The 26,128-nt window shown below is 43.7% G+C and overlaps 1 protein-coding gene across 3 annotated transcripts in view; it reads left to right on the forward strand.

Moving 5' to 3' along the window:
- The window catches only part of PRKCB (protein kinase C beta), a 390,438-nt gene that overhangs the window by 336,845 nt on the left and 27,465 nt on the right, over nt 1-26,128 (forward strand). For all 3 annotated transcript variants that reach the window (XM_003418820.4, XM_064295702.1, XM_064295703.1), the window contains exons 13-16: nt 3,495-3,633; nt 9,262-9,342; nt 9,658-9,765; nt 15,636-15,776. In XM_003418820.4, the coding sequence (XP_003418868.2) occupies nt 3,495-3,633; nt 9,262-9,342; nt 9,658-9,765; nt 15,636-15,776 (469 nt within the window). The remainder of the gene's footprint in view (nt 1-3,494; nt 3,634-9,261; nt 9,343-9,657; nt 9,766-15,635; nt 15,777-26,128) is intronic.

Consider the following 26,128-nt stretch of genomic DNA (forward strand, 5'->3'; position numbering starts at 1 on the left):
CACCACCCAATCAAGATGATTTAAGGGAAAGGTCTGAATTGAGCAGTAGATCCCCTTACATCTTCTGCTGGGACCGGGGAGTTCTGGCCCATGGACCATCCCTACTCACTGGTACAGAAACACCCAAGTGTTGACAGTGGAGTAGGTGTTCAGGAAGGAGGAAGTCTGTTGATACTGGAGTGATTCAATACAGCAAGGATGTACAACGATTCCCCCAGATATCAAACCTTCCTGACCAACACAGATGGAAGTAAAATACTGAGTGTGTAGCACATGTCCTTTAGCTTAAAGCTCAACTGTCACCTCCTTAGAGAGGTCTTCCCTGATACCCAATTTCAACTGACCTCCCCCACTGCTGTCGGCCTCATCATCCTCTGTATTTTCTTCATGCCACTTCTCAGAATCTATAACATTCATGCTTATAGATTTGAATACTTGCTTATTTTCTTCTTCTCTGCACTAGAATTTGGTCTGAATAAGAACAGGATGCTTGCCTAGCTCGTTCACAGTTACGTACAGGCATGCGTTGCTTGACGTCCAGCATAAGTTCTGTGAAATGGGACAATATGTGATTTGCGCATTGTGCAAAATATCATATTATATACAGGAGAGAGATGAGCAGAATGGTCACTGGTTGGGCCCAGGATGCGTGCCATGGTGCCACCATCCCGAGGGTCTGTGCGAAAACTTTAGCTCTGCTGCCGCTGATCTGCGTGGACCCCACTTGGTCTCTGAGAGCAGTGCCTCGGCCCCCACCTACCTGCCAGGGTGCACAGTCATCATAGTCCAACGGCCTCCTGGCCCCATAGTGCCATCAACTCCATTCCCTTCCTTCTTCCTCGCCTGCCTTCCCCGTCTCCCCTAATGGGCTTTGAACTCTTCTAGCCCTGCCTGCCCCAGCCTAGACCACTGGGCAGCCACCACCAGCCACCAGCACAGGTGATGCCTTGGCCATGGGCCTGGGTGTCGCATGCAGGGCCTCCAGGCCGAGTGGGGCAGTTGCCTCAGTGGGGCATCCCCCTCAGTGGCTCCAGCAGGATCTGCACAGTCCCTGCCTGAGGTGAGCACGGTGGGACAGGTAGCCGTGGATGGGCGCCATGAACTCCTCTCCCTGCCACCCCAGAGTCAGGGCGGTATCAGGACCTGGAGGGCTATGGAGAGCTAGTGAGAGACCGATCAGATCTCCCTGCTTAGTAAAGTACATCCCCTAGTCTCCTACGTTTGTTCTCCAATCGGGATAACCTTATAGGACCATGACGTACATGCGCTGGGAGTTGCCTGAAGGGACGTTAAGCAACACATACCTGTACTTAGCACCACACGTAGTGCCTGTCCCGTAGTAGATGCACGACAAATTTTTTTTTAATAACTTTTATTAAGCTTCAAGTGAACGTTTACAAATCCAATCAGTCTGTCACATATAAGTTTACATACATCTTACTCCCTACTCCCACTTACTCTCCCCCTCTTGAGTCAGCCCTTCCAGTCTCTCCTTTCTTGACAATTTTGCCGGCTTCCCTCTCTCTCTATCCTCCCATCCCCCCTCCAGACAAGAGTTGCAAACACAATCTCAAGTGTCCACCTGATATAATTAGCTCACTCTTCATCAGCGTCTCTCTCCCACCCGCTGACCAGTCCCTTTCATGTCTGATGAGTTGTCTTCGGGGATGGTTCCTGTCCTGTGCCAACAGAAGGTCTGGGGAGCATGGCCGCCGGGATTCCTCAAGTCTCAGTCAGACCATTAAGTTTGGCCTTTTTATGAGAATTTGGGGTCTGTATCCCACTGATCTCCTGCTCCCTCAGGGGTCCTCTGCTGTGCTCCCTGTCAGGGCAGTCATCGATTGTGGCCGGGCACCAACTAGTTCTTCTGGTCTCAGGATGATGTAGGTCTCTGGTTCATGTGGCCCTTTCTGTCTCTTGGGCTCTTAGTTGTTGTGTGGCCTTGGTGTTCTTCATTTTCCTTTGCTCCAGGTGGGTTGAGACCAATTGATGCATCTTAGATGGCCGCTTGTTAGCATTTAAGACCCCAGACGCCACATTTCAAAGTGGGATGCAGAATGATTTCATAATAGAATTATTTTGCCAATTGACTTAGAAGTCCCCACAAACCATGTTCCCCAGACCCCCGCGCTTGCTCCGCTGACCTTTGAAGCATTCACTTTATCCCGGAAACTGCTTTTGGTCCAGTCCAATTGAGCTGACCTTCCATGTATTGAGTGTTGTCTTTCCCTTCACCTAAAGCAGTTCTTATCTACTGATTAATCAATAAAAAAACCCTCTCCCACCCTCCCTCCCTCCCCGCCTCGTAACCACAAAAGTATGTGTTCTTCTCAGGTTTACTATTTCTCAAGATCTTATAATAGCGGTCTTATACAATATTTGTCCTTTTGCCTCTGACTAATTTCGCTCAGCATAATGCCTTCCAGGTTCCTCCATGTTATGAAATGTTTCAGAGATTCGTCACTGTTCTTTATCGATGCGTAGTATTCCATTGTGTGAATATACCACAATTTATTTACCCATTCATCCGTTGATGGACACCTTGGTTGCTTCCAGCTTTTTGCTATTGTAAACAGAGCTGCAATAAACATGAGTGTGCATATATCTGTTTGTATGAAGGCTCTTGTATCTCTAGGGTATATTCCCAGGAGTGGGATTTCTGGGTTGTATGGTAGTTCTATTTCTAACTGTTTAAGATAGACAAATATTTTTTGACTAAAAGAATAAATGGAAAGTCCTGGGTCATGCTCTGAGGAACTGGCCTAAGAGAGCGTAGAACATTTGGAGTTAAATAAGCTTATCCCAGCTTTTTTTTTTTTCCCCCCTTCATGGTCTTCAGAGATATTCAGGAAAAAAAAAATTTGTGAAAAATATATATTCCTACCAAATATAAGGGGTCCTTACATTGCAAAGGTCAATTCTTAGAAGTTGTGGATTCAAGAAACCTCTATGGACACTCTGCCCTTTGTTTGACTTTCTATGGATCTCCCTCTTCTCAGAGATACCATCTCATCGTGTCCTGTGAGGTGCTTGGCATAGTTGACTCTAGGAAAAAAAAAAAAACACAGAGGTTTGTGGACTTTTGTTTTATCTCCCTGTCAGGTTGTAAGCTGTTAGAATGCAAGGGCTGGTTTATAGTCACCTCTGTACCTGCAGAGAGTCCCTGGGTGGTACAAATGGTTAACAGTTGTTGACCGAAAGATTGGAGGTTTGAGTCCACCCATAGGTGGACTCTTTTAAAAGAAAGACCTGGTGATCTACTTCTGAAAAATCAGCCATCGAAAACCATATGGAGCATAGTTCTACTGTGACGCACATGGGGTCACCGTGAGTCAGAGTTGACTCTATGACAGTAGGGTTTTTTTTTGTGTGTGTGTATATGTGCCCCCACAACACCCAGTACAGTGCTTTGCACATAATGAGTAGCCGTTGATTGACTTTAATTAAATCATTTAAGCATTTAATTAAATCCCTAATACTTATGTCTGCTGCAGTGACCTGAAACTTGACAATGTGATGCTGGATTCCGAGGGCCACATCAAGATCGCTGATTTTGGCATGTGTAAGGAAAACATCTGGGACGGGGTGACAACCAAGACGTTCTGTGGCACTCCAGACTACATCGCCCCTGAGGTGAGAGCTGATGGGCCCCAACACGTGTTCATGCTGCCTTGATGTCTTCCTAGATGGCTGTGTTGGAGCTGGGAAAGGTAGAGGGTGGTACCTGGCAAGAAACCTCAGGCTGGTCCTTATCCTGTACTCAAAAAGCACTCCTTTGAGATCACACATGCAAATTGACTTCGCACACATCCAGAAGCTCAGGCCCAAAATACATCAAGGTTTGGGAGAAAATTTAAATAAAACTCAAAAGAACCATCCACCACACATCAGTAAAACTCTTTCGTCAAGATGCTGTGGCTCATGGCCATATGATACCTTCTCCTAATTGTGATATTGAAATGTTTGTTAAGCGGGGGGAAATGCAGAGAGAGAGAAATCCCCTTGGCTGACCTAGGATCTGTGTACGGGTAGGTATATAGTAGCTGTGATGAACTCTGAGAGGTTCAGAATTTTTTTTTTTTTTTCTTATGATAAAGATTTCATCATAGTGACTTCTGTCCCTTCCCAAATTAAACGGCCAGTTGCAGAATGGATTTTCCCAACATATCATGGTGCACCAAGTTGTGCCAGATGATAGCTTTCTTTTTTCTCTGGATTGATGCTTGGCAAGACAGAATTCTGCAATCTGTTACTGGATTTTTTTTTTTTTTTTTTTTTTTTCAGGAAAGAAACTGAGGTTGTGACACAGAGTCTTGGAAATGGACAACCTCAAATTTCCCTTTCCTTGACTGTTAGCCTCTCGATTTGTAGCAATGGTTATGGAATGCCCCACACAATGAAATGACTTGGCACACAGTTTAAAACCTGTGTACTGTTGTACCAAAGCAGTTCACCTTCTAGGTCCCTAGTTTACACACACACACACACAAGGGTGGAAGGATATGTGTTCAGAGTATTTCACTGTGATACTTTTTTTTATGAATGAAAAATAGACAATAATATCAATGACAATCAGTAAAGGAATAATTAGCTAAAATATGCTACATCCATGTTAGGAAATGCCATGCAGCCTTACAAAAATCAGGGCGTACCTGTATTGCTAACTTGAAACAGTGCTTATCCATAAGACAATGGACAAGAGACTCTAATATATTTACAGTATGGACCTCTAAAACCAAACCAAACCTGTTGCTGTCGAGTCAATCCCGACTCATGGAAACCCTGGTGGTGTAGTTGTTAAGAGCTACAGCTGCTAACCAAAAGATCAGCAGTTTGAATCCACCAAGTGCTCTTTGGAAACCCTATGGGGCAGTTCTACTCTGTCCTCTAGGGTCTCTATGAATCGACGCAAGAGCAGTGGGTTTATGGACCTCTAAAACCAACAAAACCCAAACCCAGTGCCATTGAGTCGACTCCGACTCACAGCGACCCTATAGGCCAGAGTAGAACTGCCCCATAGAGTTTCCAAGGAGCGCCTGGTGTATTCAAACTGCTGACCCTTTGGTTAGCAGCTGTAGCACTTAACCACTACACCACCAGGGTTTCCTCTGGACCTCTACTAGGCATCAATTCAAAAGAGTGAGTTAGATACATGTGCAGATGTATTTTCCGGACATATTGTTGAGAGAAAAAAAATCAAGGTGCAGAGTTTGATAAACACAATATGATACCATTTATGGAAAAAGAAAAAAAACCACAAAACTCTGCTGTATGCTTTCTATGAGTTTGTATATATACATATAAAAGCATAGAAGGTCTGGAAAGTAGTAGACTGATTTTGTAGCCTCGGTAACCTCTGAGGATGAGGGCATGGTAATGGGAAATTTAGCTTAATTTGTACCATTTAGATTGTTTACAAGGTAATTGTATTTGTGTATTACTTGAATTATTAAAAAGTAACCCATTTAAAAATTAACCTTTTATTAGGACCCAGTAGCATACTTGATTCTATTATTTTGTTTCGTTAATTAGAATATCAGAAACAATCAGTAACACAGTTGCTTGATGTGCGGTGACTTCAATAATCTCTGGTTCTCAACCCCAGCTGAACTTTAGAGTCCCTGGGGGGCTTTAAAAATGCAGGATGCCCAGCTTCACTGCGAATCAATTGAATCAGAATCTCTGCACAGTGGGGCCCAGTATCAGTGGTTTTCTAATGTCCCCGGTTGACTGTGATGGTAAGCATGGGGAGAGCCTGAGCTGCATTACTGGTGAAATTTCATCCTCCTTGTGCCCCAGGGATGGGAAGAACAAGCTGCAGGTCAGGTATTCATCCCAGCTCTGCCGTTAACTAACCCCATCACCTCTGGTGACTCCTTTCACCTCAGGTTCTATTTCCTTTGTAAAAGGATGGACTTCTGGGGTTGTCATGAGGATCAAATAAGACACGAAGTACTTTAAACGTGTGAAAACACTTTCAGTGAGAAGTGTTCTCACAGAAAGCTTTCCCTTCGGTCTCTTGTAGTTAATTCTCCTCAGAGTACATTTCTGATTTTCGTGGAAGTCGAGGTGGGAGATGGAGTTCAATAAACAGACAGACGCTTTCCAGCCAGATTTCCTGAAACACCTTTATTGTGTAAAGCCTCACAGATAATTGAATTAGAGAACATTCTAGTGATAACTAGCATTTTGAGGGCATAATGTGTGAGAGGCATGTAGTAGCTCATTCTCCCAAATCTCCAGGAAATAGGCAGTATTAACTTCATTTTATATAGGCAGAAAGTAAGGCTTAAAGAAATTAAGTAACTTCCCCAAGGTCACACAGCTGGTAAATTGTAGAGTCAGGATTCAAAATCTCGACTGTCTCACCTTCAAACCTCAGCCCTAAACCTTTGCTATTGTATCTCTTAACCCCTTTGATACAGTTTACATCCCTATATAATGAAAGGAGCCCTGGTGGCATAGTGGTTAAGAGCTCAGCTGCTAACCAAAAGGTTGGCAGTTCAAATCTACTGGCCATTCCTTGGAAACCTTATGGGGCAGTTCTACTCTGTCCTGTAGGGTTGCCATGAGCTGGAATCGACTCAATGGCACCTAACAACAACAACACATACTGAAAGATGGACAATCACACAGCTACTCTAGACTTCATCCTACTCTGGCAACTTGCTAGTATGTACCCCAAAACTCAAAACTGTATATACCATTTGATCCACCAGTTCTACTTTTAGGAATTTATCACAAGGAAATAATTGGATGTCCAAATCTCTCGTTAAAAGGATATCTGTTGCAGTATCAGTAGAAACCTCACCAACTGGGAATTGATACAATAGATTTGGGTATATCCATTCAGTGGAATGTTATACAGAGGTAAAAAAGCCAATATTAGCATGAAAACAAGTGAATAAAACACTTTACTAAGAGTCCATATTGGCAAAATATTTATGCTTATGTAAAACACACACAGGGCTTAAGATGCATTCATAGAAAAGAAGTCTGAAAGGAAATAGACCAAATATTAATCATAATTTTTCTCTTGATAAAGGATTATGAGTGATTTTCATTTTATTCTCTTAGCTTATCTACATTTTCTAAATAGTAAATTAGTAATAAGAGTAATTTTTATAATGAGGAAAAAAAGAATTGTTCTTCTTAAAAGTCCATACTCACAACAACAAAAAGACAACCTAATCAAAAACTGGGCAGAGGACATGAACAGACACTTCACCAAAGAGAATATTCAAATGGCCAGCAGATACGTGAAAAGATTCTCAATGTCATTAGCCATTAGGGAAATACAAATCAAAATCACAACGAGATACTCTTTCACTCCCACTAGGATAGCTAAGATTAAAAACAAATGAAAAACACGGAAAATAACAAGTGTTGGAGAGGATGTGGATAAATTGGAGCCCTTACCTGTTGCTAGTGGGAATGCTGATACTAATTAGACATAACCAGTCACCTTATAGGAGTAGTTCTCTTGGTTTGGGGGCTTAGGACTATGGCCTTGTGGAACAGTCCGGTCAATTGGCATAATATATTTCTTAAAGTTTATATTCTACCTCCCAATATGGTGTCTAGGGTCTTAAAAGCTTACAAGTGGACATCTAAGATATAACCTTTGGTCTTTATTGCAAAAGAGAAGGAAACCCAAGAATTAGAGAAGGAACTGGACTACAGGACTAATTGTCTACGTGAACCACTGCCTCCTCCACTTTGAGACCAGAAGAACTAGATGGTGCCCAGCTACCACTACTGAATGTTCTATCGGGAACACAACAGATGAATCCTGATAAAAAGAGAGAAAAATGTGGAACAACTTCAAATTCTTAAAGAATCCAGACTTGACCTCTTGAGTCTGGTGCAGTACCTGAAACTATGGGCCTGAGTTGTTCTTCCAATTTTGAATTGAAACTATCCCCTGAATAGTGCAGCCCAAAGAGTGAAGATTGGTACCTAAATAAATGAGTATTGCATTTCTTTAAAAAAAATTATCTAAAATTCTCATAAGACCAGACTTAATGGTCTGACTGAGACTGGAAGGACCCCAGTGGTCATGGCCCCCAAGACCTTCTGTTGGCCCAGGACAGGAACCATTCCCGAAGCCAACTCTTCAGACAGGGATTGGACTGACAATGGGTTGGAGAGGGATGCTGGTGAGGAGTGAGCTTCTTGGGTCAGGTGGACACTTGAGACTATGTTGGCAACTCCTGCCTGAAGGGGAGATGAGAGGGTGGAGGGGGTTAGAAGCTGGCAAAAAGGACACAAAAAGAGAGAGTGGAGGGAGAGAGCAGGCTGTCTCATTATGGGGAGAGTAATTGGGAGTGTGTAGCAAGGTGTATATGGGTTTTTGTGTGAGAAACTGACTTGATTTGTAAACTTTCACTTAAAACACAATAAAAATTATTTTAAAAAAATTATATAAGACCAAAGGGTCAATAGCTATTTTAAAGCATAGATGAAAAGGTTGGGGGACAGGGAGATTAAGTAAATAGACGTGAAACAACTAGAACAGAAATAAGAATGTTGATACGATGTGAAGAATGTAACCAGTGTCACTGATCATTATGTCTAGAAACTGTGGAACTGAAGTGGGTTTTGCTATGTATATTTTCACCAAATATAAAACTAAAAAAAATAAGTACCATACTCACTGTACTCAAATGTAAAAAAAATAACACATCATGTAGACATCAAGAGTTTAACAGTGGTTACCAGGGATGGGAGGGAAGGGGAGAGGGGCATCTTTGTGTAGCCTAACATTGAGTTTTTGTTTATAGGGATGGAAAATGTGGCAATGAATGTTGGTGACAGTAGCGCAACATGATTCATTGGCTTGTACAAGCAAAAAATGTTGAGGTGGCAAATGTTGTGTTACCTATATTTTTACAACAATAAAAAAAGTAACACATTATACTTAGCACTTTGAAAATACACGATGACTTGCACAGGTGTTGGCCCCTGTGGCAGGTAGCTCTGTAAAGGTTGTCTATCATTCCCTGACAAGGTAAAGAAACAGCCCAGGTAGACAACAGGCTCCATGTTCACTCGTTTAGCCACTGGCCTGCCTCTCGGTCTGTGACAGCCACTGTAATTGTGCCCAATAGGCAGGTGACAGGTGAAGGAAGAGCTCTCACTCCACCTCGCCGCTACCCCACCTCCACTGAAGCTCCATACATACCGTAAATTGTGCGTTCATCTCTAGATGCAACACGAGCTTGCACACCTTCCTGATGGAGTGCCTTCTGTTTTTTCCAGATAATTGCCTATCAGCCCTATGGGAAGTCTGTGGATTGGTGGGCATTTGGAGTCCTGCTGTATGAAATGTTGGCTGGGCAGGTAATTGAATTTTAAGTGATTTGTAAGAAAAGCCCCCCTTCCCTATCCTTGCTAACTGTCCCCCCCGCCCCCGACCAACCCGGTCCATGGAGTTTCTTTAGAAGAAAGCTTCAGCTTGATTATCAGCTCATAAATCTGAGCCTCTGTGACTTCCGTGGCTTGTGGCTTCCCCAGCCTGTTGACCGTTTCTCCTCATTCTCTCCCTGAAAGCCTGGAGTATGACCTCACTGTGGGCCCCAGGGAGGGCCTGCTGGCTTGGGCAGTTGGGGAGCTGAGGCAGGGATCCTTCATGTCCCACTCTTTTCTGTCCCACAGGCACCTTTCGAAGGGGAGGATGAGGATGAGCTCTTCCAGTCTATCATGGAACACAACGTGGCTTATCCAAAGTCCATGTCCAAGGAAGCTGTGGCCATCTGCAAAGGGGTGAGTATGCCCAGTAAGGCTGGTGACCAGGGCCACCAGGTATAGGGGTATAGGTTGTGTCCTGTGTAAGGATGCTTGGTCAGGTGGTGAGTAGATACTGAACTCCATCCTTCATTCTGCTTGCCAAGCACAGAGCTGCTACTCCCAGAGGCAAGGGTGCTTTTTTCTAATTTGCACAAAAGCACAGTTGAGGCCTGCCTGTGACAGCATCTTGCTGCCCCAGGGGAATGCTTAGTGCATGAATGAGGCAGGAAGCACAGAGACTTTGGTAAAGATCTGGAACTCATGGGAAGGAGTGAGAGGGCACAGGGCACGGGGCACAAGTCGGTCAGCCCTGCCCCGCTCTGCTGAGTATGTGTGCAGTTAACGCTAAACCAATCGTCATCAAATCAACTCCAGTGCATGGTGACCTCATGTGTGTCAGAGTAGACCTGTGTGCTCCATAGGGTTTCTAGTGGCTGAATTTTCAGAAGTAGATTGCCAGGCCTTTCTTCCAAGGTGCCCTCTGGGTGGACTCAAACTTCCAACATTTCCGTTAACAGCTGAGCCCATAACTATTTGTGTAACCTAGGAGTGCGTAACTTTCATTCTAGGAAAATATCTGACCGTATTGAGTTTAATGGATTCTCTAGAAGAGCTGACCCAAATTCAGTGCCCCCAGTCCCCAGCCCCCACACATAAATGCCCGTGGTGCTTGCACATTTACATATGTGTGGTTTATGCAAATTGCAACTGTTAAGAAAGGAGGGCACAAGTTCTTGGGTAGGAATTGCTTGTTTTGCACCTGGTATTAGTGCAGGCTGTGCTCACCGTGAGTGACCTTGTGAGATGCTGAGATCAATGGACCTCATTTTGGGCACCATCAGGGCAACCTAACTGACAGGCTTCAGCAGAATGTGCACACCTCAGTCTCCCCTGGGATATTCAGTCCGGGCATCGGTATTTTTGAAAAAGTCCCCGTGTGACTTGAAAACCACTGCCTTTGAACGTATCCTCCAAATATGGTAACTTTTCAACAATTTGTAAAGATTGTATAGTGACATAAGGAGCCCTGGTGGTGCAGTGGTTAAGTGCTTGGCTGCAAACCGAAAGGTCAGCAGTTGGAATCCACCAGCCGCTCCTCGGGAGAAAGATGTGGCAGTCTGCTTCCATGAAGATTCAGCCTTGGAAACCCTATGGGGCAGGTCCCTTCTGTCCTACAGGGTCGCCGTTGAGTCAGAGTCAACTGGATGGCACACGACAACAACATACCTGTGATTCTCAAGCCTGGTTGACGATTTTGATTCAGTGTGCCTGGGGTAGAGTTCAGGACACCTTTTTTTTTTTTTTTTTTAAACATTCTGGGTGATTTTAAGGAGCCCTGGTAGCACAACTGTTAAGCTCTCAGTCACTAACCAGAAGGTCAGTGGTTTGAACCCAGCAGCTGCTCTGCAGAAGAAAGATGCGGCAATCTGCTTCCATAAAGATCACAGCCTTGGAAACCCTATGGGGCAGGGCTACTCTGTCCTATAGGGTCGCTATGAGTCGGAATCCGCTTGGTGGCAATGGATTATATAGTGACATGAAAATTGTTAAGACTAAAAGTGTAAGGGCAATGCTATGTGACACCCAGCGAATACGGTCCAGGGTTGATGCTTTTATAAAGCACCCCCTGTCTCTCACCAATCAGTGGCACAGGCGAGCCCTGTGCTTTAATGATAGGTTCCCACCTGTGTGTCTGATTAAACCAAGGCTGCCAGTCCTAGCCCTAACTGGAGCCCTGGTGGTACAGTGGTTAAGAGCTATGGCTGCTAACCAAAAGGTCGGCAATTCGAATCTACCAGCCTCTTCTTGTAAGCTCTATGGGGCCATTCTGTTCTGCCTATAGGGTCACTATGAGTTGGAATCGACTCAACAGCAATGGGTTGTTGTTTGTTGTTGCCAGTCATAGATCCTAGAGTTGTTCCCGGATTTCCTATAGCCACAACTACCCAGCCCAGCTCTTCCTGACCCCGGTCACCTGCCATTTGAGCTAGCATTGGTGAAGGAATGCTGGAAACAACTGCCTTCTAGTTGCAGTTTGTAGTATAGCTGGGCCAGCCTGTCCATCTGCAAACACCTGACTGCATTGCTTAAATCCCTACCATTAGTGAATCACCTCAGCTATGTGTTCCAGCTACATAGGTTACGATGCCAATAAATATCCTTGGGGAAGCCACATGCTGAGTTAACCTCAGTCCCTAAACATCTGAAAGCAAGTTGGTTGAGGATATTTTCTTTGAGGTTGTGAAGAGGATAAGTGAAGAACAGGGTGTGGGGATTTAGAGGTTCATTAAGAGCTTAAGGAAGGCTCAAAGAAGAAATAGGGCACAGACTAAGGCCAACGTGGGCCCCTGTAGATAGTTTATCGGGAGGTCAGCAGAGGGTATACACTGAGCTTTTAATTTGTTTAATAATTGCCAACTGTTAAAGGTCAGGAGATTGCTCATAAATATTCAGCTTTCTCGCTTCTCTGGAGCAATCAGGTCTCGCCACACTGGTCTCTCATTCCTGCAAAGTGACAGTCAGCTAGTATGGAAGCCACTGCCTCCTCTTGATAGGGTGTACATTCTCCAGTGTGCAAAACTCCCCTTCTGGCCCAGTTCCATCTGGGTCCAAATCCTGATCCTGGCGTTACTAGCCGTATGACTGTGGGCAAGTGGTTCGACCTCTTCTGTAGACTTGGATAATACTAGTAGAACCTTCTAGGGTTCTTTGAGGATTAAATGAGTTAAGAAACTTGAAGCACTTAGAACAGGGTCTAGCACTTTGTTCAAAACTCTTGGGCTGTTACATTACCCCTATTACTGACTCTGGCACTACTAAGTTTCATGCCAGTCACTTTTTGGGATTTGAGTTTCCATCTCCCGCAACAGGAATTTTAAAAGTGAGGGCCTTGATGACCACAACGGATGCCATTGAATTGTGTGTGTGAAGAATATTGTTGTGGCAAATGTTGGTGGTGGTGCCATCGAATCGGTTCTGGCTTAGAGCGACCATGTGTACAACAGAAAGAAACGCTGCCCGGCTGCCCGGTCCTGCGCCATCCTCACAATTATGTTACATTATACAAATATTATGTTACATATGTACATATATACAGATATTATGTTACATATAATCTTACCACAATAAAAAAAAAATAAAGACAGGATTCAGCCTGCAAAAGAAAAAAAGGAAAGTGGGGAACCTTGGAGACTGAGAAACCCTTTGCAAATCTTGATCCTCCTTCCTAGTTGTACGATCTTGAGCAAGTTACCTTGCATCTCTGAGCTTCTGTTTATCTCTAAAAATTGAATGATAATAATACTCGTATAACAGAGTTTTTGAGAGCATTAAATGAGGCAACAGAAAAGAAAACTCCTTGGATGGTGTTGGCACATAGTAGGTGCTCAGTACTTAACTCATTTTCTTCCCTTTCCCCACTCTGCCCTGCCCGGAGAGCTGGGGGTGCTAAGTGGGTCATGGAAGAGAGAGGATTTTCCAGGTCAGTGGCATTCAGCTTCAGCTCCAATTAGCACTTTCCCTGGTAGAGCAGATTTCTATTAATTTAGGAGCCATAACCTTCAGGATTAACTGGGGTGACTTTCTTACCACTGAGTCTCGGGAACTTTCTGACTTGAGTGGGCTGAGTCCAGTATGGATTCTTTCTTCAAGACTGAAGCGCATTAGAAGGGGTGACGCTTAAGCGAATTGCCAAATGCTTCCTCTTGAGCAGTGGGCCTCAGGGGCTGCGTCTGGGAACTGATCAGAGATGGGAACAGTGATTAAATCCAGCTGCCTGTATCGCTTTGGGCACATCAGAGCAGAATGTAAGCACTGGGCAGAGCCTCTGTGTTGGTGTGGGTGATTCTGCAGCGGCTTCTCTTCACTTGCCATCCTCCTGCCTGGATGGAAACTGAGCTAGTCCTTTGGAAACGGCCTTCTCTCCAACTATCCTTTTGTGTCCATCTCATTAAAGTCCTCATTTTCTACCTAAAATAATTAGTATCGCTTTGCTCAGATTTCCACTCCCACTTTGAATACGTGTAAAGGAGACAGAGACAGAAACCCAAACTGGCATCGCATTATAGTGAAACGAAGCAGAGACTGTATAGCGCAGAGCTGTAAGAGCTCTGGGTCAGGCAGAGCCCTTCCAAGCCCAGCTCTGTTATTTCGCTGTGTGACTTTGGGCAAATGACTTCACTACTGTGGATCCAGTGTCTTTATCTGGAAAATGGGGATAATAGAAGCTGAGGTCTCAAGGTTGTGACGATTAAAGAGGTAACGTCTGAGTGATGGCTGAGAAATCTCTAGCACAAAGCCTGAGCACAGAGGACCTGCAAATACGTGGGTGCCATTATTGATATTATCAGTGTGCATGCTAACCAAGACCTCATTGCCTTTTCTTTCCTCCCATCCTAATCCTGCACGAATCTCAAGGCACGATTCAACTGGTTTGCCCCTTATAAAGCCTTTCCGAACCAAGCCAGGCCACGAAGCTCTCCCATTTCTCTTAAAAGCTCAAGGATTGGAGTTAGGCAAAGATAGAGTCCAATCCCAGTGCCTCCACTTAACTGTCTCTGTGTGCCCTCACTAATTGCTTAACCTCTGCATGTCAATTACTCTGTCATTCAAATGGGGAAAACACTGCTATACCTACCTCTTTGGGCTGTTGTGAGAATCAGGTAAGATCATAAGTGAAAATAAAGAAAATAGCTTAGAACATAATAAGTGCCCAATTATTTTACCTTCTGAAAGATCAGGCATATATGTGGGAAATATGTGCTTTTGTGTGGGGGTGGGGGAGGGTGTGGGAAGAGGGGAGGGTAATAGTTTCTGACCACGGATTGTCTTGTAAGCAGGAATCAGGCCAGGCTGGATGTCCAACAACAGAGTAAGAAAAAATTGTTGAGTTCATCTTTTCTTCATGATGAACAAGTCCTGGGCAAACAAAGGATTCGGAAGTCATGGACTATTTAGTGCAAGTCAATTCTGGGGAGCTTCTTGGACTTTTCACTTTTGTTTCTTCTCTGGATGCCCTCTTGTTGGTCATTTGATTTTTTTTTTTTTTTCCAATCACCAACTCCTCCCTCTTTTCTCTCTGAACCTATGCTGAAATCTTGAGATCAGGAAGATTTCCATGTGGCTTTGGATTCATTTATGAGAGGAAGCCTGTCTGGTCCCCTCTTGGAACATCTATTCATCTTGTTATTTAGCACTGGCTCAAAGACTCAAAGATGGAGGTTTTCGATAATTAAGTAATTTAAACAGAACACCAAAGAAACCTCAGTGGAGCTTAGGATAATGTGTGATACAAAGAAGATGAGATGAGCTGGGCTAGGTTTTGACTATTTAATGAGCTTTCAGAAAGTAATTGCTTGAAACTCGGGCCCATTTGACTAATATTTTTTCTTCTGTTTTGTCATTTTCACAAGTGCTTTGCTGAAAAATGTAAATAGTATCTGAATGAATGTGCCCTTTGCCTTTGTTGGGGACGGTCAACCAGCTTTCATGGTGGGGAGGAGGGGAGTTCGAAGATATTGAAAACTTTTCTCATTAAATGCAGCAATAATTGCACAAAACTCATCCTTGAACCAAAATGTATCGTGTGACATTTTCAACTTGACCTGTGGGGCCACATTCACGCTTAGGCTTGATTAGCCATAAGGGGTCTCATTCTACGAGAAGTGGCAGCAGGCACTTTGTCACGTCCATCTGTTACAAAGACTTGGCTAGGAAATTATTGCTGAGATGAAAAACAAAAAAATTAGTTGAAAGCCTTGGCTAACTCTCTGGAGTGATGATTTCTGCATACCTCACATTTCCTTTTCTGAAATCCATTAAATTCAGTGTCTCTCTTTCTCTTGAAGCTGATGACCAAACACCCAGGCAAACGTCTGGGTTGCGGACCTGAAGGTGAACGTGACATCAAAGAGCATGCATTTTTCCGGTATATCGATTGGGAGAAACTTGAACGCAAAGAGATTCAGCCCCCGTACAAGCCAAAAGCCGTAAGTCAGCTGTTCTTTCTGACTGTTGGGTACACACACCACATGCTCTGTGTGCGAGGAATGTTCTCTAGGGGGTAGACATCAGTGCGTCCACTTGAATATGTCTGCATGTGCTCATATGGAGGTACAAAGTCACCGGGTACAAAAATGGAGTTTTCAAGTCATGCCACCTGGCCTTTGTAAATACGGGAAAGACCATTGCTACCGAGTTTTTGTTTTTATTGATTTGATTATTGTAACTGTCCGAGCTGACAACTTCTTGGGACTAGTTCTTTGGTGAGCAGGGTTCAGATCCATTTTTGGATCTGATCTAATTTTGCCCTTGTTCTTTTGTGGGTTCGACCGTCATTTGCTCTTCATGCTGACATTGAAAAGGTCATGTTGTTTATCTCAATGGTATTTAAATTTAATTCTGAAACATACACCCTGTCTGAGTCGGTAAATAAGACGGCGATTCACCAGCCAGCTCCCACCCAAGGCGAAACAGAATGACGGGGAAGAGGAAGTACTCCTGGGTCTCAGACCTTCTTGGAGGTTTTGAGTGTGGCTTTGAGATGATTTTTATAATGCACGAATAAAAGTCTCATATTTCACAGAGCCGTGTGCACACGGGAGGGTTTTCCATCCCCCGAGACTCTGTGGGGAGTATTTGTCAGCATCGGGGAGGAGGGTTTTGCACCTGAATTAATCAGAACTGTGATTTTGCTGGGAGCATATTTCTTTGTTAGATTAAGTAGAGTGAGAACCTGGGGACTTTATTATGGGTTGTAAAACTACTGACTTAGGCTGAAAAGTGAACATAAGCATTGTCATAGAAACCAGAAGTTGTAAGGATGATAAGGATGAAGAAAATGACAATGAGAGTTATTTTGATATTATTACTGGTATTCATTCCTTGAGCATCTATAATGTGCCTTGAGCACCTATAATGTGCCAGACATCATATTAGGCACTTCATATGCAGCATCTGGGGACAGTGGTGGTTCAGTGGTAAAATTCTTGCCTTCCACAAGGTAGACCTGGGTTTAATTTCTGGCCAGTGCGCCTCGTGCACAGACACCATCCTTCTATCAGTGAAGACTTGCATGTTGTAATGATGCTGAACAGGTTTCAGCAGAGCTTCCAGACTAGGGCAGACTAGGAAGAAGGGCCTGGTGATCTACTTCCAAAAATCAGCCAGTGAAAACCCTATGGATCACAATAGTTTAATCAGCAACCAATTATGGGGATGGTGCAGGACCAGGTAGTGTTTTGTTCCCTTGTGAATGGGGCCACCATGAGTGAGGGGCCGACTTGACAGGAGCTAACAGCAACATGGCAGCATCTAATTAAATCCTCACAGCAACCTATTAATGCATGTCCTATGATCCCATGCTATGAAAGAGGAAATGGAGGCTCAGAGAGGTTAAGTGCTGTGTCCTAGGTAGCTCAGCCAGTGTGTGATGAAGTGAGGATTCAAACCTGGGACAATATGGCTCCATTGGAGGCATATCAAAATGTTCTGGGGCAAAGGGCATGTGGTTCAAAAAGTCTCCCAGGTGGTTCTCCTATTTGCCTGTTGCTGCACCTTTCCCTCCATCCCAGATCATTAGAACCCCAGCTCTGCAGCATTGCTGATGAGTCCTGTCTCTTTCTGGACATTTCCTTTTGTTGGGAAGCCAAGTCCTATAGAGGCAACTCTTCTCATTGGGAGTCTTCTAGTTGTTGCAGATTTCTGTGTTGATGTCAAACCAGCCTCCCCAGAATACCACTCACTAGCTCCTGCTCTGCCAGCCGGAGCCTCTTTCTCTATAGAACGCCCTTCAGACATTTGCAGAGGCTGGTTGTATACTTCCAAATCCTGTGATTTCTAGGATGAATACCCTCCTCTTGTAACTGTGCCCCATATGACATCACTTCCAGGTGCTATTGCCATCCAGGGACAAAAAAAAAAAAGCCATCTTAAAATACAGGCACGGGATTGAGTGCAATATGCCAGATAGTGTCTGACCCTCAGTGAAAACAGTGAGATTCTCTTAATCATTCTAGAGCGGGTGAACTTGGAGAATTCGGTTCTCTCTGTGCTTCAGTTTTCTCATCTGTAAAACAGGGATAATCATACGATCATTATAATGCATAAAGCACGAAGTATGTGCCTGGTACCTAGTAGGCACTCAAGGAGTGTTGGTTATTAGTGTCACATGTTGATCTAAGTCTTGCTGCAGGGTCTTTGAGGGGCAGAACAGTAGAGTCCTCCTGATGCTATTCTTCAGGAAATGTATGCACCACACGTGTGCTTGAGGTTGGACAGGGCCCTGCATGTCATAGGCAATATCGCTACTTTGATGGAAAGATCAAAAGGCTATCTGGAAGAGAAGATTCTTCATTCTGGTCCATCATTTACAAAACTAGGAACTCAGAGGTGGGACACACAACTCATTTGTTTTTGTGTGGGGTTATTAATGAGTTCCTCAAAATGGAACCTACCTCCCTCACTTGGACAGAGAAAAGATACAAATCCTTCCATTCCTATCAACACTGAGTCCAGTAGGCATTTGGGTACATTCCGTAGTTGTAGAGAAGTGGTTCTCAAAGTGCGGTCCCTGGATCAGCGGTATTAGCATCACTTGGGAATTCATCAGGAGTGGTATTCTTGGGCCCCACCTCAGACCTCCTCAATCTGAGACTGGCTGGGGCCCTGTGATCTGTGTTTTAACAAGCCCTTCCAGACCTTCTGATGTATACTCAAGGTTGCTCAAGGTTGAGAATCACTGCTGTGGGGCTCAGTGTTGTAGAGCCCAGGCACAGAAGCCAGCCAGAGGCCAGAGGAACATCACAAGGAGACTAATCCCTTTCTAGTCTAGGAGATTGAGTGGTGGCTGTCAGGACTCAGACTCAGATGCCTACAGAGGCCAGGCAGGTAATGAGAGTGAGAGAGGAGGGCCTGCTGAGGCAGAAGAGGGTGTGGTGGGGACAGAGGCAAACTGGAGCTGGGTAAGCCTTAGGTATATTCATCACAGCTGGCTGGCCTTGCAGGGTCGCAGGCTTAGCGTTGCTTCATCTTCATGGTTTTCATGGGGAGCTGGAAATCTGGATTTTTATATCAAATCTCACTACATTTGATGTCTTGGTGACAACATTTTAAAAATTAAACATAGGCCAAATACATCTATGAGCCATATGTGGCCTATGGGCTGCCAGTTTGTAATCTCTGGGGTCATGATTACTGAAAGTCAGCTTGACATTAAACAAAACCTAAAAAAACCAGACCAGTTGCCGTCAAGTGGATTCCAACTCATAGTGACCCTGTAGGACAGAATAGAACTGCACCATAGGGTTTCCAAGGAGTGGCCTGTGGATTCAAACTGCTGACCTTCTGGTTAGCAGCCGAGCTCTTAACCGTTGCACTACCAGGGCTCTGACACTAAGCCAGTGCCCATAAATCCTGGTGGTTTACAACCAGAGTCCGTTCTGATGCGCTGGGGAAGGATCAAATGGGGTAGTGCGTTGAATCATTGGACTTTGGGTAGAGAGGGCTTCTACAATCTTGGTTAAATATTTTTAATAGCTCTGTGAAGTGATAATGAATATAAAATGTCCAGCCCAGTGCCTGGTTCATAGAAGGCACTCACCAAAAAAATAACTGACCTGAAAGTCATTGTTAAGCCCATGTGAGGGAATTAAAGACATTGGCCAGTTGGAAAGCATATCAAATGCAGAACAGTTGAAGGATCTTGATGATATTTACTAACAATTATAATATTTTTCTATCTTCAATTACAATAAGTTATCAAGTTGCCCTTGTTAGATGAATTGGAAATAATTATAATAGATACACTATGCATCTGTTTGATTCAACCTGGGCATATGCCTTTCACATTGCAGATACCTAGCCTTAGTGCTTGTCTTAGTTACCAAGTGCTACTGTAAATGAAATCCACAAGTAGGTGGCTTTAAAGACCAGGAATGTATTTTCTCAGAGTTTTGGAGGCCGAGAGTCTGAATTCAGGGTATCAGCAGAGCTATGCTCTGGGCCTGTGGAAGGCCATTCCTGTCTTTTTCAGTCTCTGGCAACCCTGGGCGTTTCTTGACATTCCTTGGCTTGTAGATGGGTCCTCTCGTGGTCTCTTCCCCCATGTGTCTCTGTGTCTATTCTACCTTGTCAATAAGACATCACTCAGAAGGGATTAGGTTTAGGACCCACCTGCTTCCTTATGTCCTCATCAACATAATAAAAGAAAAATCTTATCTCCAAACAGGGTCACCTTCACAGGTACAGGGGGTTAGAACACCAACATGATATCCTTTTAGGGGGGATACAATTCAATCCATAACAGAGTCTCCCACTCCCACCTAAGGATTCTACATCTCCCCTTCCCTAGCCCTTCTGTCTGCCACTTCCAAACAGCCTGCAGTGAGCATGTGTAGAGCTCCAGGTGCCTCATGTGATATCTGTCAGTGCTCTTGATTCATGCATGCTATTAAATAGAGTGCGCTGAGAGAACAAACAAGGGACAGTAACAGGATTATATTCAAACATCAGTAAAGGGTGCTATTATTGAGGTTCATTAAAATAATTTTAAATGGGTTTTTAAAGTTGTTCTCAGTGCCATCTTTTATTGTGGCAAGGAACTGTTCACAGAGTATTGTTTGGAACTGTACCAAAATACTCCAGCTTTGGTGTATTGTGCAGGGTACAAGAGTAAGTTTTTTTTGTTTTTTGTTTTAATTGTGCTTCTGATTTGTCACTCTCTTACTTAAGCCTCCTGATAGCTCTTTGTTGCCCCCAGGACAATGTCCATTTCTCCTTAGCACATAAGGCTTTTGAGATCTTCCAAGACCAGGCCTCTACTCCCCAACTCAACAATCAGCATTTCTGAGCCTCTTTCATTTCCTCAAATACACCAAACCTTCTCTTCCCTCCTGGTTTTGTCCATGCAGCGCCAACCACTGGAATACCCAAAGCTCTTTCCCAGGCTCCACCCACTCCTCCTGTGCCTTGCCCCTGCCTGGTCAGCAAATCAGTAGACCATCATGGCTCTTCTTGACTCCTGAGTGGGGGTTTTCTAGTGTTCTATCAACAAACTCATCACACTTTGTTGTAGTTACTTGTTCAATACAATCTCTGTCTTTTTTATTAAGCTGTAAGATCAGAGCTGTCTTTTTCATTGCAGCATCCCAATGCTTAGTGCAGAGTTCAGCACATAATTGTTGTTAGCTGCCATCTTTCAGTTGACCTCTGACTCACGGAGACCCCATGCACAATGGAACAAAACGCTACCCAGTTCTTCACCATCCCCGAGATCAGTTGTAGATTGGCGTGTTGTGATCCATAGGGTTTTCACTGGTTGATTTTCTAAAGTAGGTCAGATCGCCAAGCCTTTCTTCCTAGTCCACCTTAGTCTGGAAGCACCAATGAAACTTGTTCAGCATCATAGCAACATGCAAGCCTCTAGGGACAGAACAGTGGTGGCCAGGCATGAGGTGCATTCGCTGGGAATCGAGCCTGGGTCTCTTGCATGGAAGGCGAGAATTCCACCACTCATAGGTGCTCAATAATCTTTGCCGAATAAACAAATGGCTATAAGTCAGGATGCTCTAGTATACTGTGCTGTAGAACATAAAGGATTCTTTAGGGATACATATTAGAGCACAGGATGCTTTTCTCAGGTCCAGCAGGGTGTCTCAAATGAACTGTTGGTTGTGTAAGTTACTACCCTACCTATAAAGGGCTATAATCTGGGTGCTGAATTGTGAACTGTTGTGGCTTGGGCAACTGTACTGAATTATAAACCGTTGTGGCCTTAAGCAGCTGTGCCTTGTGCTGTAGCATGGAGTGTGCACTGCACTGAATTGTTGGACTCTGGGTAGAGAGGACTGTGACTCCTGTAGCCTCCATTGTGTATTCTAGTCTAGTGTCACAGGTGCCATGATGTAACCTAGCAGAGCAACTTGAACTTGAGTGTGCACACACAGATCACCCGGGGATCTTGTGAAATGCAGATTCCAATTCAGCCGGCCTGGAGTGGTGCCTGAGATTCTGCATTTCTAACCAGCTTCCAGGCTGTAGGATGTTGCCTGACCACATATACTTGGTGTAGCAGGGGCTAGAACTCAGCATGGCAGGGTGCAGCAGGCCGGTGAGTTAAATGGCGACTCCTGTTGTAGTCGGTCTGCTGTGTAGTATGGTGAGGGCTTAGTGAACGGCTGTATGTGGTTTGGTATTTAATGTGCTGGTGAGATGTTGTTCGGGGCACAGGGCAGGCTGTGTGGTTCCATGGGTGGTGGGTGAGACATGGTAGTTTGTGTGCTGGAGGGCAGAGGATATAGCAAATGACTGAGAAGTGGTGTGTTCTGGTCTGTCTTCTGGTGGGGACATTATCAGGTACATCATCCATTCAGTAGGTATTGATTGAGGCTAGGTACTGTTCTAGGTGCTGGGGACACAGCAATAAAAATAACCAAAGTCCCTGCCCTCACGAAGCTTACATTCTAGAGGGAGGAGGCAAATGCTAAACCTGTAAATAAGTGAAACATATATGTTGAAAGACAATAAACATTATGGAGGAAACTAAAGCTGGGCTGGGTGCTGGGGGCTCCAGGGTAGGGAGAGATCAGTTTTAAATAGGGTGGTCGGAGAAAGGGACATTTGAACAAAGACAGGAAGAAGGTGAGGGAGTGAGTCATGTGTATATCAGGTGGGAGTGATCCCGGTGGTGGTGACAGCTGCAGAGGCCCTAAGGCAGGAGCTTGGATGTTGTGTTCAAGGAAGAGCACAGAGCCCCAACGGTGAGCTGAGTGGGTGAGGAAGAGAGTGGAAGGAGATGAAATTGGAGAGGCCCTGGAGACACAGATGGTGCAGGGCACTGTAGGATCTTTGGCTTTCACTCCAACTAAGATGGCAGCCACTGGAGGCTTGAGAGCAAGGAAATGACATGATCTGACTTTGGTTTTGAAAAAGATCACTTTGCTGTAGGTTCAAGGGTGAGATCAGGAAGATCACTTGTAAGACTCTTGCAGTGATACCTGTGAGAGGTGGTGGTAGCTTGGACAGGGTGGGTAGCCTGTTGGAGCTGCTTGAGAGCCTCCAGGCTGTATGCATCTTGGCCTCCCCAATCCAACCTCCATAATTACCCTCTATACAGGCATGAAGGAAGGGATGAATGAAGAGTCCTTTTCAATTTCTACATATTTGCTCTTTGAATACCATACAGGGTAGCCAAGTATTTGGTCCTGGTGAAGAGTAGGATGAGCTAATGAAATAGATTTTCATGAATGCTTCTGTAGTTCAGAGTGCTGGGTTGCAGGACATACAGCACGGCGTGGTTGTACTTCCTCTCATGAATGTAAATGATCTGGTGGTATAGGAGGTTCCAGGTGCCAAGGCCGTAACTAGAGAGTTCTCTTGTGTCTGGAAGATCCAGCTCAGAATTTTGCTGTGCTGTGGTATAGGAGGAAACCCTGGTGGCATAGTGGTTAAGTGCTATGGCTGCTAACCAAGAAGTCGGCAGTTCGAATCCACCAGGTGCTCCTTGGAAACTCTATGGTGCAGTTCCACTCTGTCCTATTGGGTTGCTATGAGTCGGAATTGACTCGACAGCAGTGAGTTTTTTGGTTGGGTAGTATAGGGTGCATTGAGGCTGCACTGTGGGTGAGCCTGTTTTATTTGCGGAATTTCTAGCACACGATACTGTAATGTCACAGCACAAGGTATGTTAGTGTAGTATGTTTAAACTGAAAAGCCTGATTGAGTTTTTTTTTCTAAATTTTACTCACAATTTTGTTGTTGTTACTGAGAATACACACGGCAAAACATAGGCCAGTTCAACAGTTTCTACATACACAATTTAGTGACATCAGTTACATTCTTCGAGCTGTACAATTGTTCTTACCCTTCTTTTCTGAGTTGTTCCTCCCCCATTGACATAAACTCTCTGCCCCCTAAAGTTCCTGTCTAATCTTTTGAGTTGCTTTCATCAAGTTGATCCTGTATAGATAATTCTTAAAAGAGCATAATGCTCAAGGCAGACCTTTTTTACTAGTTAAGCTAAACTATTATTCAGTTTTAAGACTTCAGGTGATATTTTGGGTTTAAGATTTAAAGATTATTTTAGGGCAATATTTTCAGGGGTTTATTCACCTTCCATGGCTCCAGAAAGTCTAAAGTCTTTAAGAATTTGAAAGTCTGTTCTACATTTTCCCCCTTTTGATCAGGATTTTTCTATGGAATCCTTGATCAAAATGTTCAGTGTTGGTAGCTCGACACCATCCAGTTCTGGCCTCATGGCAAAGGAGGCAGTAGTTCATGGAGACAGTTGGCCACATATTCCATTTCCTCCTCCTATTCCTGACTCTCCTTCTTCCTCTGTTGTTCCAGGTTAGTACAGACCAATTGTGCCTTGGATATCCTCTTGCAAGCTTTTAAGACCCCAGGTACTATGTAATGACTAGGAGGTAGAACAGAAGCACTAAACATGTTATTAGGCCAATTAACTGGGAAGTCCAATGAAACCATGACCCTAAACCTCCAAACCACAGAACCAAACCCCATGGTGCATTTGGTTGTACATGAGCAGCCTCTCTCTTGCTCTCTTTTTTATTTGTTGTTGTAAATATATCTATCATACAACTTTTGCCAATTCGACTTTTTACAGGTGTACAACTTATTGACAGCAATTACAATAATTGGCTGTGCAGTCCTACCCTTAATCAATACAATTTTTCCATCACTGTTAACCCTCCTTCTCCCCCTTCCTCCCGCTCCTGGTAACTGCTAACAAACTTTGGTCTCTATACATTTGCTTTTTCTTGTCTTTCTCTATAAGTGAGGTTATACAATATTTGTCCTTTTGTGATTGACTTATTTTGCTCAGCATAATATCTTCAAGCTCCATCTATACTGGAGAATGTATCAAGACTTCATTTCTCCTACTGGCTGAGTGGTATTCTGTTGTAAGTGTGTACCACGTTTTGTTAATCCATTGATCTGTTGATGGGCATTTAGATTGTTTCCACCTTTTGGCTATTGTGAGTAGTGCTGCAATGAATAGTGTACAGGTCTCTTTTTGAGTCTCTGCTTTCAAGTCTTTTGGGTACATGCCTAGGAGTGAAATTGCTGGGTCATATGGTAGTTCTATTTTTAGTTTTTTGAGGAACCTCCACACTGTTTTCCACAACAGCTGTACCATTTTGCATTCCCATCAACAATGGATAAGGGTTCCAATTTTTCCACATCCTTGCCAACATTTGTTATTTTCTGAGGGTTTTGTTTTTGTTTTTTTAAATCTTAACCATCCTAGTGGGAATGAAATGGTATCTCATTGTGGTTTTGATTGCATCTTTCTATGGCTAATGATGCTGAGCACCTTTTCATGTGTTTGGTGGCCATTTGAATGTCCTCTTTGGTGAAAGGTCTACTCAAGTCCTTTGCCCATTTTTATAATTGGGCTATTTGTCTTTTTGTTGTTGTCAAAAGTTTTACTATATTTTGATTATCAGATTTGTGTCAGATATATGGTTTCCAAAGATATTTTCCCAATCAGTAGCTTATCTTTCCACTTTTTTGGTAAAGTATTTTGAGGAATAGAAGTTTTTAATTTTTATGAGGTCCCATTTATTTTGTCTTTTACTGTTTGTGCTTTTGTTATTATAATCCATTGTTGAAAGCTAGGCCTGGCAGCTTTGCCGCTGCTTGTTCTTTGAAGAATTTTATGGTTTTAGTTTGCATACTTAGGTCTTTAATGCATTTTGAGTTTTTTTTTTTTGTGTGTGTACGGTGTGAGGCATGGATCCTGTTTCACTTTTCTGCATGTGGAAATCCAATTTTCTCAACACCATTTATTGAAGAGACTTCTTTCCCCATCAAACAGGCTTAACACCCTTGTCAAAAGTCAGTTGACCGTGGATGTGTGGGTTTCCTTCTGGACTGTCAGTTCTATTCCATTAGTCTATATGTCTATTGTTATACCAGTACCAGGCTGTTTTGATTACTTTAGCTGTATAGTATTTTTTAAAATCAGGAAGTGTGAGTCCTCCTACTTTGTTCTTGTCTTTTAACATTGTTTTAGCTATTTGAGGCCTCTTGCCATTCCATATAAAGTTGAGGATTGATTCTTCTATTTCTGTAAAGACAGCTGTTGGAATTTTGATCTGGATTACATTGAATCTATAGATTGCCTTGGGTAGTATTGATGTCTTAACAATATTAAGTCTTCCAATTCATGAACTTGGGGCATCCTTCCATTTATTTAAGCCTTCTTTAGTCTCTTTCAGCAGTGTTTTATAGCCTTCATTGTATAAGTCCTTCAGGTCAGATTTATTCCTAGGTGTTTTATTCTCTTAGATGCTATTGTAAATGGAATTGTTTCCCTCAT

The sequence above is a fragment of the Loxodonta africana genome, chromosome 12 (genome assembly GCF_030014295.1).
Source record: "Loxodonta africana isolate mLoxAfr1 chromosome 12, mLoxAfr1.hap2, whole genome shotgun sequence".
Lineage (NCBI taxonomy): Eukaryota > Metazoa > Chordata > Mammalia > Proboscidea > Elephantidae > Loxodonta > Loxodonta africana.